General features: G+C 51.2%; 1 protein-coding gene across 1 annotated transcript in view; it reads right to left on the bottom strand.

The window, feature by feature from the left end:
* Positions 1 to 15,418, bottom strand: part of LOC119464912 (cytochrome P450 4V2-like) — a 240,576-nt gene extending 225,158 nt beyond the window's left edge. The window contains exon 1 of the mRNA XM_049655595.1: positions 15,070 to 15,418. Within this exon, the coding sequence (XP_049511552.1) occupies positions 15,070 to 15,307 (238 nt within the window). The 5' untranslated portion in view covers positions 15,308 to 15,418. The remainder of the gene's footprint in view (positions 1 to 15,069) is intronic.
* Positions 15,419 to 16,230: the final 812 nt, after the last annotated feature.

Genomic DNA, 16,230 nt, shown 5'->3' with positions numbered 1-16,230 from the left:
GCAGAACGCGCGTTTGTTCTCCGCCGTGCGTTCACTCCCCGTGAAAGACGCGCCCCTCGCGCCCTTTCAGTCGCACATACAGCGTTCGGCGCGCGGCGACGATTTCATCTCCAAATGACGTCATACGGAACCTCACGGCGACGGCGACGGCGACGCCGACGGCGACGCCGACGGCAGAAATCTGCTTTTGAGTGTCCATATAATTGCTATCGCAATAAAATGCCGCGAGAGGGGGGAGAAATATTAACAAAATAGTCGGCCGCTGGCGCGGGCAGTGTCCAAGGTGCGAGGGGAAAACGGCGCGTAAAGTTCTGTGGCTAGGGGCGGCGGCCGAAGACGTAGGAGTCTCGAGGGCAGTCTTGATAGCAGGAACGGGCTCACCGTTGGTAGATCGGAGTTCTTGCTTTCGTGGTGGTGGCGATCCCGAACTCCAGCCGGATGGGGCAGGACAATGCCGGGTCAGCTGGCCACGCCGCCGGAGCCAAGATGAAAAGGGGCAGCCACAAACGTGGCTGCAAGGCGTTTGCACAGCGGCGGCGACCGCAGAGAGCCGGGCTCTCGGGCTGTCGTCAGAGGGTCAGTGACCCCGTCCACCTTCAGAGTCCACGACGATCCGATGCTGCAGTTGGTGCGACTTCTGGTTGCTTCGAAGAGAAACAGGCACCACGCACGCACGCGCACACACACACGCACGCACACACACTCCTTGCGGTTTTCTCCAAGCTGCGCAACACTCCCAAACACCGCCATGCTCATCGCCGTACACAACGCGCCGCGCCATAGAAGGCGCAAAGCGTCCTTCGTCCCCCTCACATCGACGAGTCAATGGGACAATGGCGCCCAACGTGGGGCTCTTGGGGCATCGGACGATAATTTTAACAGTTTTGCTCGGTTCGAGATGTTTCAACCGAAGCGTAGTCCTAGCGTGGATTTTGATCGCTAGTGTCGGCGGTGTGCTTTCTTGAGCGAGGCAACGGTTGCTGTAGCGTGTTTGAACTTTTCAACATGCTAAGCCTTTTCGCGAGTGTTTTGAAGTACACTTGTCGCTACGAGAGCCACGTGGTCTGCATCCTGGGAGAGCGAGGCCTAGCGCCCCCGGAGCATTGGCAAGCCTGAAGCGAGTGAGTACGGAAGCCTCGTGGGTGGTCCGAATTTCTTATGTAAATAGCTTCTTCTATATCTTTGACTTAGGAAGTCGAGGCTCAGGGAGCCGGGTGGCCGCGGGCCACGGGTGCCGCTACGGGCTGACTGGTATTGCGGCCTGGCACCGGGCGCTCCGACACCGTCTGGTACGGTGGGCGCCGTCAACTCGGATGCTGTGTGCACCGAGCGGAGTAGGACCACCTCACCTCGCGGCTGCCTGTTCTTGTGCCCATTTTGGGTGTTGTTGTTTTTTTATTGCGATAGCAATTATATGGACACTTCAACCGGATTTCTGCCGTCGCCGTCGCCCAGCGGATAGATAAAATCTCCGCCGCGCGCCGTATGCCCCAGCGGAAGCGTGCGGGGACGCGCGCTATCACGGCGAGCGAACGCACTCAATCTCCCACGCGCAAGCAAGGCAGCGGAAAGCCAGCGCCGGAGGGAGCAGGGGGGGGGGGGGGGGGGCACTTCTCTGCCAACAACCGCGCTCGTCGCTCGTCCGAACAGTCTCTTATCTCTCCCACGCGCAAGCAAGGAAGCGGGAAGCCAGCGCCGGAGGGAGCGGGGGGGGGGGGGGGCGCACTTCTACGCTGCCAACAACCGCGCTCGTCGTTCGTTCGACCGCACCGCCTCTTATCTCCACACGGCTCTGACCTTTATGCGCCGCTCAGTTTCCGTTGAAGCGATAGACCGTACGTACCTTCGCCCGCTGCGCGGCCGAAGGTACGTTGCGCTGCCAGCGTTTTGACAGTCGTTGGCTGCAGTCATTCAGTGTGATCTATTCATGTTTGTTTGTGCGCGCTCACACCACGCTTGTTCATTCAGTTAGTAATAGTCGGGCCACATTTTCCAACACACGCTACACATGCAATGCTGCCCAGATCGGCAGTGCAGCACTACAGGTGTGTCCCTTCGCACGCGCTGCCCATGGTAAGCGCTTCTCATCAACACCACCGTTTCACACGCGCCTTCTCGTGGTCATCGAGTCTCTCTTCATGTCGGTCTACTTACGCCGCAGCACACCTGCTTACTTAATCAGCTCATGTTTACTACAATTCATATTGCTACCAAGGCCGCTCACCTTACTTCCTATGACATTGCTGTGTTGCTATCGCATTCATTGCTTCACCCTTAGGGCGAAACTGTGACATTTTTTTTGGATGCCGGTTGTTGTCAAAGTAGCGACGCATTAGGCCTAAGGCTTAACAAAGCCGCCTGTCGCACGTTGAGGGACACAACCTGGTGGACCGTGGTGTTGAGGTGTCGCACATTGCTTCCCTCATTAGTTCGCCTCGCACGAATTGAAATTAGTCGTTCGACTCAAGAAAGCAAGCTTTGTTCACGTGAACTTAGCATCTGAAATGCCGTCCGAAATTTCGCTAGCCGAATTGAACATCGTACCACGTGGGCGATGCGTATGCCGAATTCCTCTCCCTTGCACTACTTTAGTGTTTGTTTGTCAAGTGCGTTGAGTGTACGCAGCGTGAACGGAGTCACCCCTGGTTTGCTGTCACCTGCACATCGTCAGCGCTGCTGCCCCGGACTACAATCGAGCTACCCCAGGCTTTGGAGATGCCTGTGGTCAATTCGGCGCAGCGACTTCGGCGGCCGCCAATGTCCGGCTCGCAACCCTCGGCGGCTGGGAAAAGAGCCGGCAGTCACCAACGGCTACTGCGGCTCTCGTCAGCAGGGCGCGAGCGACGCTTGCTCGTGCCGACTTCTGCGTCGCCGTTTCCGGAGTCCTGGGCTGGAGTCGTGCCATCGAATCTGCAGACGTGGTGCTGTGACCAACAGACGCCAGCGGTGAACCCCAGAGGCAATGTCGGCTCGCACGTTGTGGATAACGCATGGACATTTACTCGCCGGCGCCACTGTCGCATGTACTAACTTTTGTTCGCGACGCGCGCGTTGATAGGCCTTGTGACATGTTTCGCCGGCGTATGTGTGGTGATTTAAGGTTTGGGAGATGTGGGGATGCGCGACTCTCACGCGTCCCCTGATGTTGTTTTCCCCGCATGTCTCCTGTAGTCCGGCTTCTCTGCGTGGCTAAGCCCGGCGGTGGTTGCGGCGCGTTGCGAGAGATGGAGCTGGTGTCGCGAACGCCACCGAACAGCGAGGTCACTTGGGAGAAAAAGGTCGGAGGCGCTCTCTCTTTGGCTTGGGATCGGCGACCGTGCACGAACGCTTCGCGCGTGCGCCGGCCCGCTTCGCGCGTGCGCCGGCCCGCTTCGCGCGACCGTCGCGCGAGGCTAAGAGCGGGACACCGGTATGGACGAACACGGATCGTTCGAGCGCGCCACCGTTCGCGTGACTGTACACGTGAACGACTAGGCGATGGTGTCATAGCATGGGGCGAACGTATTCGCTCGCTATCGGGTCGCGGTGAGTCGGACTTCCTTGATTTGTCCTGCGCCCGTGTGAATGTTCTATTGGTTGTAATTCGGCTAGTATGTGTTAGTGTATGAAAGGTGCAATAAATGCCCTTTTGATTGTTTGCACTACTGCGTTGTCGTTCCTTTGTCCCAAGAGCACATATGAGACCCCACAAGTCTGCCCTCCAAACGGCGACTGTCACGGTTGAAGCCTATCTCCAAGGAACCGGACTGCGCTGTTCGCCGGCTAAATCGGAGTTTTTTCTCTACAATGCCATTCAGCGGGGACGCCCTCCCAAACACCAATCTTATCACCGACCCTGTGACTCTTTCACCCTACGCCTTCAAAATGGCAGTCCTATGCCAGACGTCCCTAGTATCCGGGTCCTCAGTCTCATCATCTCTACGAACGGCTCCAATGCCTTGGCTCTCAACAAGATCTGCTTCAAATCTTAAAACACCCTACGTCTTCTTAAACGTATCTCCAACCGACGAGGGGGACTCAAAGAAGAAAGCCTTCTCCGCCTCGTGCGGTCCTTTGTCATATGCCACATTACCTACGTTGCTGCGTACCTCAACTGGTACCGGGCTGAGAAAAACAAGCTCGACCCCCTCATACGAGGGGTCTACAAGCAAGCACTTGGCCGCCCGCATTACACTAGCACTGAACTCTTCAACCAACTAAGAGTTCACAACACCCTTTCCGAACTCATTGAAGCACAACAACGCTCTCAGCTTTAACGGCTCACCCTTACTGAAACGGGACGCTCTATTCTATCCACCCTTGGCTTCACTTGCCATCAGCAACAGGCTACAGCGCCCCAAACAATCGATCCCAACTGACATCCGTAGCTGGATCCACACAGAACCAATCCCTAGAAACATGCACCCTGAATATAACAGGGCCCGGCACCAAGCTAGGGCCGGAGCTATCATAAAAGCCCTTGCTCATGTACCTGGCGTCACATTTGTTGATACAGCACAATATTCTCATGGTACACGATTTGTGGCCGTCGCCACACGCAATGGAATCCTAAACCATGCCTCCAGCGTCACTACCCCCCCGCCGAGACGGCTGAAGAAGTGGCCATCGCCCTGGCCACTCTAGGTCCCACCTGTCACACTATCGTGTGTGACTCTCGCTCATCCGTCACTAACTTCAGCAAAGGCCGTATTTCTCCTCAAGCTCTTCGTATCCTCCGCCAGGCACCACACTATAAAGACAGTATGATCTCCCTGACATGGATCCCGGCCCATGCGGGCCCTGTCTACCCACACCTCCCCAACCTCAACGAGGTCACCCACTCCATTTTGCGAGGCCTAGTCAACCACGCCGGAGACACTGGAGACGAGTTGGACACCAGGGACAATCTGACCACTTATAACGATCTCGTTAAGGCATTTTACCTCAGTCACAGAACCTTCCCCCACCTCACTCCAAGTTCAGCCGGGCGCAGGCTACCACCCTGCGTCTGCTACAAATACGCACCCTTCACCCGCCCGTCTCCACCTTATATTCCCTGAAGTTTACAGTACCCCCCACTGCCGGTGCTGTGGCACTCACCCGGCTACGCTTCCGCATATGCTGTGGGAGTGCCCAGCACAGTACACACACATTAACTCCACGACCCTCTCGTCGAGGTTGCGTGAGGCTCTGCGGAGCTCCGCCCTCGACGACCAAGGCGACCCAGCACGCCCGTGAGGCGGTGGCGAGGCAAGCCCTCGACGTCCCCTGGACGTCGAGGGCTTCCCGGGAGGCTTAGGCCCGGCCATCATGTGCTGGGGCTGGTTCTACAATAAAACCATCATCAGTGCTGGTTCTACAATAAAAGTTTATTACTCCTCCTGGCTTAACTCAGTTATGCCTAGGTGTGCGTAGCGAGAGCTACGGTTAATGTTATTGTTTAGCTTAGTGTTTCATTCCCCGTTGATCCGCGGCCTTCGCACGAGATGCCGACCTAGACGACGAACCATCCTAATCTAAATGCACTCGCCTGGCCGCTTCGTAGTTACGACGCTTCTCGAGGCGTGCGGCTTCTTCTTCATCCGTCTCCTCGGCTCACTGCCTCCTTTTGGATTTGTTCCGACGACTCGGCCTGGCTTCTTTCAGTTTCTCCGACTCACTTTCTATATCTGCCGACGAATCCCACCGAGCCGCCTCTTCTATATATACAATGCAACGCCGGCTCCTCTGGGGATGCAACGCCGGTGGTAGCTAGGCAACGGCTCAGCTCGCGGTTTCAGCGGCTCCTTCTCTGACGTCATGCCAGATGGCGCGGCGAGTGGCGCTGCCATCTGCGGTGGTTGCTAGGCAATGGCTCAACTCACGGTGCGGCCACCGACCACAGCGAAACGGCGAGAATGCGGCCAATGTAGCTCTCGCTACAACATAAAATGTGGTGATCGAAGCTACATAGTTGAGCTGCTGCCGCCAGAGAGACGCGTTGGACCAAACCTGGCTGTGTTGGTTGGTACAGTGTTGGTTGTGCGTGCTCAGATGTTTGTGGTGCTTCCCGGGTTCCAGTGCCTTTGCTCCCGCTGCACATGCTGTGCCATGAAGCGGCGCCATCGCGAAGTCCGCTCGTGGCATGGATTATATTTCGCCGATAACGAGATAAATTTTAAAGGATCCTTCTTGTCAATGAGTGCTTCACATATGCAGTGGCATATGCCCAGTTACCCAGTTTGGCATCAAATTCAAGAGCAGCACATACCTAGTGGCACATACCCAGTGCTCCAGGTTAGAATCAAAGAGGTTCATTGAACAGGAGCACATACCAAGTGCCACATAGAAGCACATTGCTACCTGCTACTCGAAAACGATGATGCCGACGCTTTGATTTAGTCGGACGTACGCATAAGCTGCCAGTGGCCTGATCTGATGACGACGACGGGCGTTGCTTGCTGTTGGCTGGCTTCCATTTTGGCACGCACTTACTACCCTTGTAATTTAACACCCTGTAAATTGTTTCCTTACTGTGATTCAACGTAACAATTATTTGATGGGGTACCGAGGTACTTCAGACGACGGAGCTTCGCAGCGCACGCCACCTCAAATCTACCGCCACGCCACCCAGTGATTATACGTTGCCGTCAGCTACGCCTGCGACCATGACAAAGTTTATCGCCCTCTCACAGCCCTGCGATTCCGGGACCTTTTCGGGGCGAACAGCGTTGACGTGGATGAGCGGCTCAGCGTGTACGAGTGTGTGGGCAAACAGAATTTCTGGGATCCAACTATATCGCTGGCAAACGTCGTATTTGACCTCGGCGGAGCCCTCGCGTCTGGTTTCGGACAAGCTCAGACGCGTTCAAGCAGCAAATCCGCGACCTTTCTGCAACCCGTTTGGTCGACGTCTTACCGCAAAGAAACAACTGGCGGTACGTACCCAAGCGTCAACCGAACCTTACTCGTCCTATATACAAGACGTGCTGGCCTTGTGTCTAAAGCTAACCAGAAGATGACCGCGGCAGACAAAATCACCCGCATTTTGAAGGGCATCGCGGTCGACGCGTTCAAGCTGCTCGCCTTCACCAACGTGACCACTGTTTACAGTGTGATAAAAGAGTGCCGTCGTCTAGAGTAACACTGTTGCAAAGTCGTCCTGCAATCCACATCAGGCGACGTGACGCGCATCGTCCGCCGAGAACTCCAGGCCGCGTATATCCGGCTTCTTACAAACCCACGATATCCTGCACCTCGACGCCGGCTGTTTCATTGATCCAGGCGGTTGTTTGCAGGAATTTGCGAATATTGGTGGCCTCTTCTCTACTGTCTGCGCCACGAACATTCCTGACGCCGCCCTAGTGTCGGACCGTAAGCCCGTCCTCATTCCAGAACTGCACAGCTTCTGGAGGTGAAGCTGCACTGTTGACCTTGATACAAAATCCTTTCTTGCCTTTACGCGCCCACCGGAACACTCTTGAAGTACACGTTCAAGTTTGAGCTTTGGTTGATACGGGGGCACACGTCTCTGTCATGAGCGCCAGTATTCATCAGTCTCATGAAGAAGATTCTTACACATCCAACGACCCGAGTCGTACGTGTCGCTGACGGTGCGACGATCGCTGTTGTTGGGATGTGCACAACTCGGGTTACCGTTGCTGGTCACCAGATTGTGGCTACTTTTACGGTTCTTGCGCAGTGCCCTGATGACCTCGTACTTGCACTTGAATTTCCTTCTGCCAATTCCGCTCTGATTTATTGCTCCGCCGGTGCCTTCCACCTTGAACTACCTCGCCTCTGTGAAACCAGTGACCAACCTCCTCCATCTTGCTTACATTGCAGCGGCATTGTTCGCCCACCATCTCATATCGTGACGTATGTTGAATTATCATGTTCGCCAGCTGCTACGTGACGCCCCTTACTTACCTCCTGCTCACGCACGGTGTCGCTTCACCCCACACAGTCCTGAGCGTACCCGCTAACAGAACCTGTCTTCCACATGTGAAGTTTGGTTTCATCAAGCAAGTACTAGCTACCACAGAGGATTTCTGTGGCCCACCTTTGCCCTCTGCAAGACTTTCATCTAGAAGCTTTTGCACTGGATGCTACATGTCCTCAGAAGCATACAAACAATGACACCAAGGTCAACATAGGGGAAATTACTTGTACTTACTAATTGAATTAAAGAAATGATGGATTAATGGAAATCAATATGGATGAAAAAACAACTGTCCGCAGGTGGGGAACGATCCCACGTCTTCGCATTGCGCGTGCGACAGAGGCGTAGCCAGGGGGGTTCAAACCCCCCCCCCCCCGAAATTTTTTCCGCCCCCCTACGCTTACCCACCCTTTGTTCTCGTCGCTTCGCGCTGCCATATTTCATGAAACCGGTGCCACTATCACAATTTCATTCCTGGGCGCTTCCGTTTGAGTTGATAATTTACAGCGAATCATGTCTGCATATGGAAAGAACTGTCACAGTGTTTGTCAAGGCTTTGGCACTCTGTGAAGTTTTGGGCGAGAATGTGGCGGCCGCATTCTGAAGCAACAAATGCGCAACAAATGAAGCAACAAATGCGGCAGCCGCATTTTAGATGATGGCGAAAACGCTCGAGGCCCGTTTACTTAGATTTAGGTGCACGTTAAACACCCCAGGTGGTCGAAATCTCCGGTATACATTTGCGCCGCTTCCCTTCAGGTGCCGGTTAGGCCGCGCTCGCGCAGGATCTTAGGCTACGTTCACACTTGGTCTCGCAGCTGTCGGAAGCGGCAAAATCTTGCAAAAAGCCGCCCGCCTAGGCGGCAAACAGGCAGAAAAACAGGCTACGCGCCAAATCAGTCTTGGGCCGATTTTTTCGCCATGGCGAAGCGGAAACGCGGTGGAAAGTCGTTCTGCTTCACTGGAAGCTACACTGGCATGTAAACAACCGGTCGTAAAATTGAACATGGCACCAAAAGTGTAGGCTGTAATGCTGATCGACGCGATCAAGAACCAGCCCTTGCTCTACGACAAGAGTGGCACTAAAACGTACTGTCAGCAATACTCGCGATAGTATTCAACGTCGCCCGACCGGAGGTACGGCAACGAAGCCTTGGCGTGACTCAACTTCTCGCGCTTTTGCAAAGCCAGGCGAACCAACCACCGCCGTTTCCGAGGTGTCCGCGTCTTCCGTTTATTCATTGTCCATTTCTAGAAAACAAGTAGGTAGAAGTATAAAAGCCATTTCTTCTTCCACTTCCATGGCAGACAATAGTTAGGCAGATTCCTCGTTGGCGCTCCATAATTCTCCTCGCACGTGTACGGTATGTTGCCGAAGTCGCGGAGTGATTTTCTCGTCGCAACGATAGATTGAGAGCTTAGGTCTCACGTAGGACGCGCAGGCTTTGGCGAGCCCCAACACAAGGGCCAGCCCGGGTTTTAGCTGTGGTGTTCCCGTTGCCCTTTGGTGTCCTGGAGGCGCCGACAATACGAAATGATGAAATGTTATTACAACTTGTAAATAAAAGCTATTACAGAAATATTATCACGCCTAGGCACCAACCTGTGACTCAGCGCTACCGCGCACGTGTGAGGAGAATTACGGAACGCCAACGAGGAATTTACCGAAGGTCGCAGATGACACGCGAAGTTGCGTAAAATGATCACTTTTGATAACGGTACATGGGTCAAAGAATGAACGTATATACCGCTCGAAATAATGCGATAATGAGCGCCACCACGCCGACAAACGTACGCAGACTAGATCGATCTGGACGAAAACGGAAGCGGCGGCCGCGGCGGTAGCAAAACAAATGTGAACAACTTGGACAGGCGCGGAAAAAATTTTCCGGCCGCTTTGGCCTTTCCGCCCGCTTGCCGCTTCCCAAGTGTGAACGTAGGCTTAGTCTGTGCGAGAAACGTCTCTTGTTTGCGATTGCGCCCCTACGGAAGGCTGGTAATTACTGTTGTGTTGTTGAATCCCAAACCAGCTATTACGGAAGGGTGGTAGTTGCTGTTTTGTTGTGGAATCCCCAAACCAGCAATGTACACACGAAGGGGTTGATGACAGCAGTGAAATTCCACCGACTCGCAACAGAATGCACGAAAGAGACAGCCGACAAGCATGAATTACTGCTCTGCGCAGTACAGCGTAAGTAAACTCTTGTTGCAGGCGCTGACAGTTCTCGTCGGAGTTCACGCGTCCTGAGAAATTGATTATGTGCACTATGCACTGAACGAGACCGGAGTTCATTCCTGCATCACTAGTACACCAATCAGTCGAGATTCTGTGAGGTACAAGGCCGTTTCCTGTTGCGCCGGCTGTTAGTGAAGCAGAAACGAGTTGCACGCACTACTTAAAATGCGTACACATGCCATATCTATGCTGTGCGGTGAAATATTCTGTACAATTATGAATCTGTTGACGTAAAGGCAAATGACGGCTGCACGCTCGCACACAGCGGAAGACACAGCGGCCCATGCACTTGCCGCAGGAAATGCAACCCTCTCGTATGAGGGAGCAGGGCGACGAAAGCTTCGAAAAAAAAAGCCTTACGCGTTTTTGCGCGTATTTAAGTTTTCTAGCGCAAAGACGCAGCGAACAAGCTATTGCTATGGAAGTAGGTATAGCCTGGTCACACGTGCATTTTCACGCGTATAGCCATCTTCGACTTTTAAAACGCACTTCGCCCCGACGAGGACGACGCCATCTACGCTTAATGGAAATTAACAATTAATGATGTTTTCCCCGATCGCACGGGTCGTCTCAATGATGCGTTTTCGAAGACTGGTCCATTCAGTGGCGCGATGAGAGACCGTTGCTCCAAACGCCCACTGTACCTGTCCTACTTACTGTATTTACTGAGCTTACTTTACTTTTTACTTAATTTCTTCACAAGCACACGCACACGTGAGGGGGGGGGGGGGGTGTCCCATGTCTTTGATATACATGTATAGAGTCTGCTTAAACTACCGATATTTATTATCGATCACGTGACGTAGAGGAAAGCAGAAGCTTGCCCCCCCCCCCCCGGTCGGGCCGGTGAACCCCGCCTCCCCCCCCCCCCGAAATAAATTTCTGGCTACGCCCCTGGCGTGCGATGCTCTTACCATTCATTTCCATTAATTTATCATTTCTTTAATTCAATTAGTAAGTGCAAGTAATTTCCCCTATGTTATCCTTGGTGTCATTGTTTGTTGGCTTTTTATGGTATGATTAATAACAATCGGGCCCCTCGGTTCCCTTTCTTCTAGTTCATCACATAACGAGGGCTCGAATCCGGCAACATTGATGCCTTCAGGTAGCATATGTGGGTTTATTGACCAGTTGCCATCACCCAAAAAGATCGCGTACTCGTGACGCCTGCGGCAGAAAGGATGTTCCACATCCGCCACCATGGTTTCTGAGTGGTGGCGCTGGATAACACTCCCAGGATTAGTTCTAGTTGTAAAAGATAAATACCCCAGAAAGTGGATGATTAATATCAATTGGGTCCCTCGGTTCCCTTTCCTCAGAACGGCACTCCGACGCCGACAACTTGCGGCAGCCGCGAAATTCGTAGCATGATCGCCAATGACCTTCCACCTGAGCATTCTGAAGCCCTTAGACGCATTCTCGAGTCGTATCGAGACGTTTTAGACTACGGTAATCGTCTTTTGAGCCAGACGTTCGTAATTGTCGTGCGTCGCATACACACAGGCGATGCCAACTTTTTTCACCGAGGTTCCTGTCGCGTGTCTGTAATTATGTGGCGACTGTAATTGGTGCTAACACCCCAGTTAAATTAATTTGTATGCCGATGATTGCGTCTGATACACTAACATAGCCAGCACTCATGATCTAAATATGTTGAACAAAGTGTTTTCTCTGTTTTGTGAATGTAGTTACCGATGGCAGGTACAATTTAATTTCAATATTACCCTAATCATGATGTTCAAACCAAAAAACTACATTTGCACTTTGAGTACGGAGCCCAACGACAAAACTAGTTCATGTGAACGAGTTGAACTATGTAGGAATAAATTTGACATCAAACCTGAATCGGCATGACCACGTAACACAAATATGTGTGCGCGCACAAATAAAAGTAGGGGGCGCTATAACATAAAATGATTCCAAACTGTTTTGTTTCCAATTTCTGCAATCAGCCTCCACGATTTGTCAAAACATTTTCGGACCACTCCCAACTTCGCCTGTCTGTCACGCGACGTCACGAAAACCGCGATAGCTCCCCATCTGATATAACGTGTACACGCTGATTATGCATGATTAAACTGTACAAAAGAAAATATACATTCCTGAAGTGACGCCTTTTCACCATTCGTCCTCTGCTATTGGTCCAACGTTTTCTGGCTACGCCCACTTCGGCTCTCTGTCACGCGACCTCACAAAACTCATCACATCAAAGTGACGTGTACGCGAAAAAAAAATGCATTAATATGCCGAACAAAACAGAACATTTTTCTGAATAGCCACAGATCGCCCCGTTCCGAAAGGAATAGAAGATGGCTGCTCGCCGATCGCTCAGACCTTCGCTACTCGCACCTGCCGGTGAGCATGTATTTATTTGTGCATCATAAACCTTTTTGCGTGGCAGTAAAACGATATCGAGCCCTTTCGGCTTGCATACGACATCGCTCTGCCAACTCTTCCTTGCTGAGGATCCATTTTAGCGTCATTCTTATCCTTCCGTTGCATGCAGCAGCGATTTTCTACCAGCCACCGCAAGCTAAGTAAGGCGAAGCGGAGCAATCGGAGAAGCCGGCACCACCCTCTTCATGCGGTTATCTATTTTCACAGTGCTGGCTCGGCCCCATCGAAACCCTCTCTACTAGAGCGTGCTCCTCGCCTCTTGTAAGCCAATTATATAAGAAAAACCGCTGAGTGTAGACAATGATATTGGTTTTGAAAGCGAACAAAGGTGACCTATAAACGAGGAGAGTGTTTGATTGGGTTGTTCAGACAACGCTGCGGGTCACCACCCGATGCTTGCGTCGGTGGTTACGCAAATTTGACGTCACGAGTTTGGAATCAAAACAGTTTGAAATCATTTTACGTTATAGCGCCCTAGGATACCTAAAACGTACATTAAAGAATGCCACTCATGGAAGTTGTTGGCGTACAAATGGCTGGTGCACCCGGTTCTTGAATATGCCACCGTTGTGTGGACACACCATTTTTCTCAGGACATTGCTAAATTTGAAGCAATGTAAAAAACGGTGATTATATTCATTTGCCAGAGTAATGATGATGACTTTTTACCGACATTCACTTTTTTATCCCTTTTTTCATGGAGCACCGATGGACTTGTTAACGCATTTCTTTGCTACAAAAGATCGTGAACTCAACGTAGGTCATTTCACCACCTATCAAGTTTTGCAACCTTTCTGTCCACGCAAACTAGACGCATGCACCCGCTAAATATTGTGGCCTTTAGGTCCTACCTGGACTATTGCAAGCTTTCTTTTTTTTTCCTTTAGCCGTTGAATTCTGGAATGAATTAGATGGTTCTTTGAGTAACCTACCATGTGATAGTTTTGCTAATTTTCTACGTAACCATGTTACAAGTTCAAACAAGGTATATAACTTTGTTATATCCTCTATTACAATTGTATACACTACATGTACCTACTCCTGCTATTTCATGAAGACCGCAGTATTTGTAAAAATAAATAAAATAGTAATTACTGAACTTAGTAATTCGTGCTGTACTAATCGGTACTATTACGCCACTAATTTTAGTAGTTTATTGCCACTAATATTTTATTCAATTCTTTATTGTTCGGCCCTCGCGACTCAATCGTCAATGCGGCCCTCGTGAAAGAAAGTTTAGAGACCAGTGCTCTAGACCGTGCAAGCGAAGGGCCAGACTTGGGTTATGTTCTACGCCGATACGGCACCACTTTGGGTCATCTAATTTATCGCTTCCGTATGCGAACCAAAATTGACGCCTTATTTCGGTTACGTTAAAAAGTGAGTGCTTTCAATACAGTGAAAAATTCATAACTGCTTTGGCGTATGCACTAACCTGCAAATTGAGACTGACGGCAGGTTTTGGTTACGTTCAAAGCTTATGCTGCACAAGTTTGATCTAGCACAGAACCCATATCAGCTATTGAGCTGCAGTTTGCTTCAGAACAAACTGCTCACTTCATTTACATACAGCGTCAATTGCTGCACAATTTTCCTCCAATGGTGAGCCCAGGGCAGCTGACGCTGTACATGGGCGAGGAAGTGATGAAATACATGGAAGAAGTACATTTTAAGCACATGTGTGCATAAACTATTCTGGGCTTTTACTTGCCAAAACCACAATATGATTATGAGGCACGCTGTAGTTTGGAGCTCCGGAATAATGTTTGGGGTTCTTTACTGTGCATTCCGCCCCCATCAAAACCCGTGGCCTCGCAGCGCCACTGGGCTACTGCGGTGGTTTCCATACAAACGTAGAGAGCGAGCAACAACAGCGCTATGCATGCACTTCTTATAATGCCCTACTTAGTGTTATTTTTTCCTTTCTCCACAAGGTGCCACAAGTTTGGTCAAGGTCGCTCAGTGGTTATGGGCTTAGGCTGCTCAGGAGGTGGTCCCGGGTTCAATTCGAGGCCATCGCGGCCCCATTTTGAGCAAGGCGGAACACAAAGACAATTGTGTGCCGCTCTTCAGGTGCGCTGTAATGAAGCCCCTTACATGAAACACAACCCGAAGGCCTGCTGCACGGCGGCTCTAATAGCCGTTTCGTCGCATTGAAACGCCACACACCACGCATTATCACATCAGTCACGGAATCAATATCTTGTAAATAAAAAAAATGGAGCGGGAGCTGCACTTTTATCATTTTCCGACAACGTCCGACATTTCATCTACAATCCTTTACACTTTCCTACATACGTATGGTAAATGAGAGAGCCATCAGTTTGCCCCTCGATGCGATTAAACATGCAAGTAAACTAACTTGCCCAACTGTCCACTCTGCAACATTTTGTCCCAAGAGCGGCCTCACGTCACTGACCTTGAAAGGTGGCTGAATCAAAAACGTCGTTCGAAAGAGTATTTCTAGTACAAAACAAGTGAGAAGTTCGCAAGCTGAACAACACGAGGGAAGCAAGCGCTATGGAATTGCACTTACTCGCATTCCTCTCCAGCGGCGAATCTTTCGCGACGGCTCTTAGCCACATGTCCAAAAAAAACGAGAACGGAACGCGCTGCTTCGGTCGAGGAACGCTGCGCAGGTGAGCATAGACTTGAATCGCCTTTGCCAACAGTTGCACGCAGTAGAAGCACACCACAATTACAACTGCCGAAACACAGTACAAGATAATTTTACTGGCCGGAAGGGGCCCGTACAACGCAGCCGAGAGCTCCATGGCGTTACACCGATCGCGTCACCGATCTACGGCAGGACTAGGCGCACGCGAGATGTGTGCGTCTTCGCTCATCCGTACGGTATACAGTGGCCGCACCTCCCTCACTCGTTAAAGAAATTGGGCCCGCACCACTTTCTCCGCCCTCTCCGCTCTTTTTTTACTCAAGACCACTCTCACTTTCTCAACCTGTTTGTCGTGCACGAAAACGGCTTCATTTATGTGCTCATTTTCCCGTTCTGAAGGCAGCCCTGTGAATGGGTATCGAACGGCAATCACCGCTTCGTAGCATAAGGAAAGCAGCACTAAAAAAAATCTGCTCGAAGCAAAGAACGTTACGTGCAGTGCAGTGAATAGGTGTTCGTGCTGCGAATACGGCCCACGGCCAAGGAAATGTTGAACTGCAAGCATGGTGGATGTCTTATCAATTGATCGAGGACAGCTTCGACAGCCGAGTTTTGCATGCCAGAGACACCTGTTATTAAAATGGAATGTTGGGAATTACTTCTTAGATGAACGTTAAGTTTATTTATTAATCTTCTTCCATACCTTCAAGATCATATATGGCGACACAGAACCGAGCAAGCGAAATATGACTTCACACTGTCTTAACACACAACAGATCTGCACCAGTATAGAATAAAAAGTAGCTGTATTAGTAAATCACGCTGCCGCAATACCAACTCTCACCGAGAAAGAAGGGTTGGTGAACCACAAAAGAGTCGGCACAAGAGCACGGGTGACGACAACGCCCTGAAGTGCAATGTGCTGTGACGTCATCAATTTTGACAGCGCCAGCTCGCGTCTCTAAATAATTATGCATGAGTAAAAAAGAAGAGCAATGCCTTCTAGAGGAACCAAATATGTAACCTAGCAAGTTGCGATAACTATTCCTTTATCCTGAACGAAAGCATGCGAAATGCTTG

This window comes from Dermacentor silvarum, chromosome 9 (genome assembly GCF_013339745.2).
Source record: "Dermacentor silvarum isolate Dsil-2018 chromosome 9, BIME_Dsil_1.4, whole genome shotgun sequence".
NCBI lineage: Eukaryota > Metazoa > Arthropoda > Arachnida > Ixodida > Ixodidae > Dermacentor > Dermacentor silvarum.
This window is presented reverse-complemented; position numbering and strand designations above follow the sequence as displayed.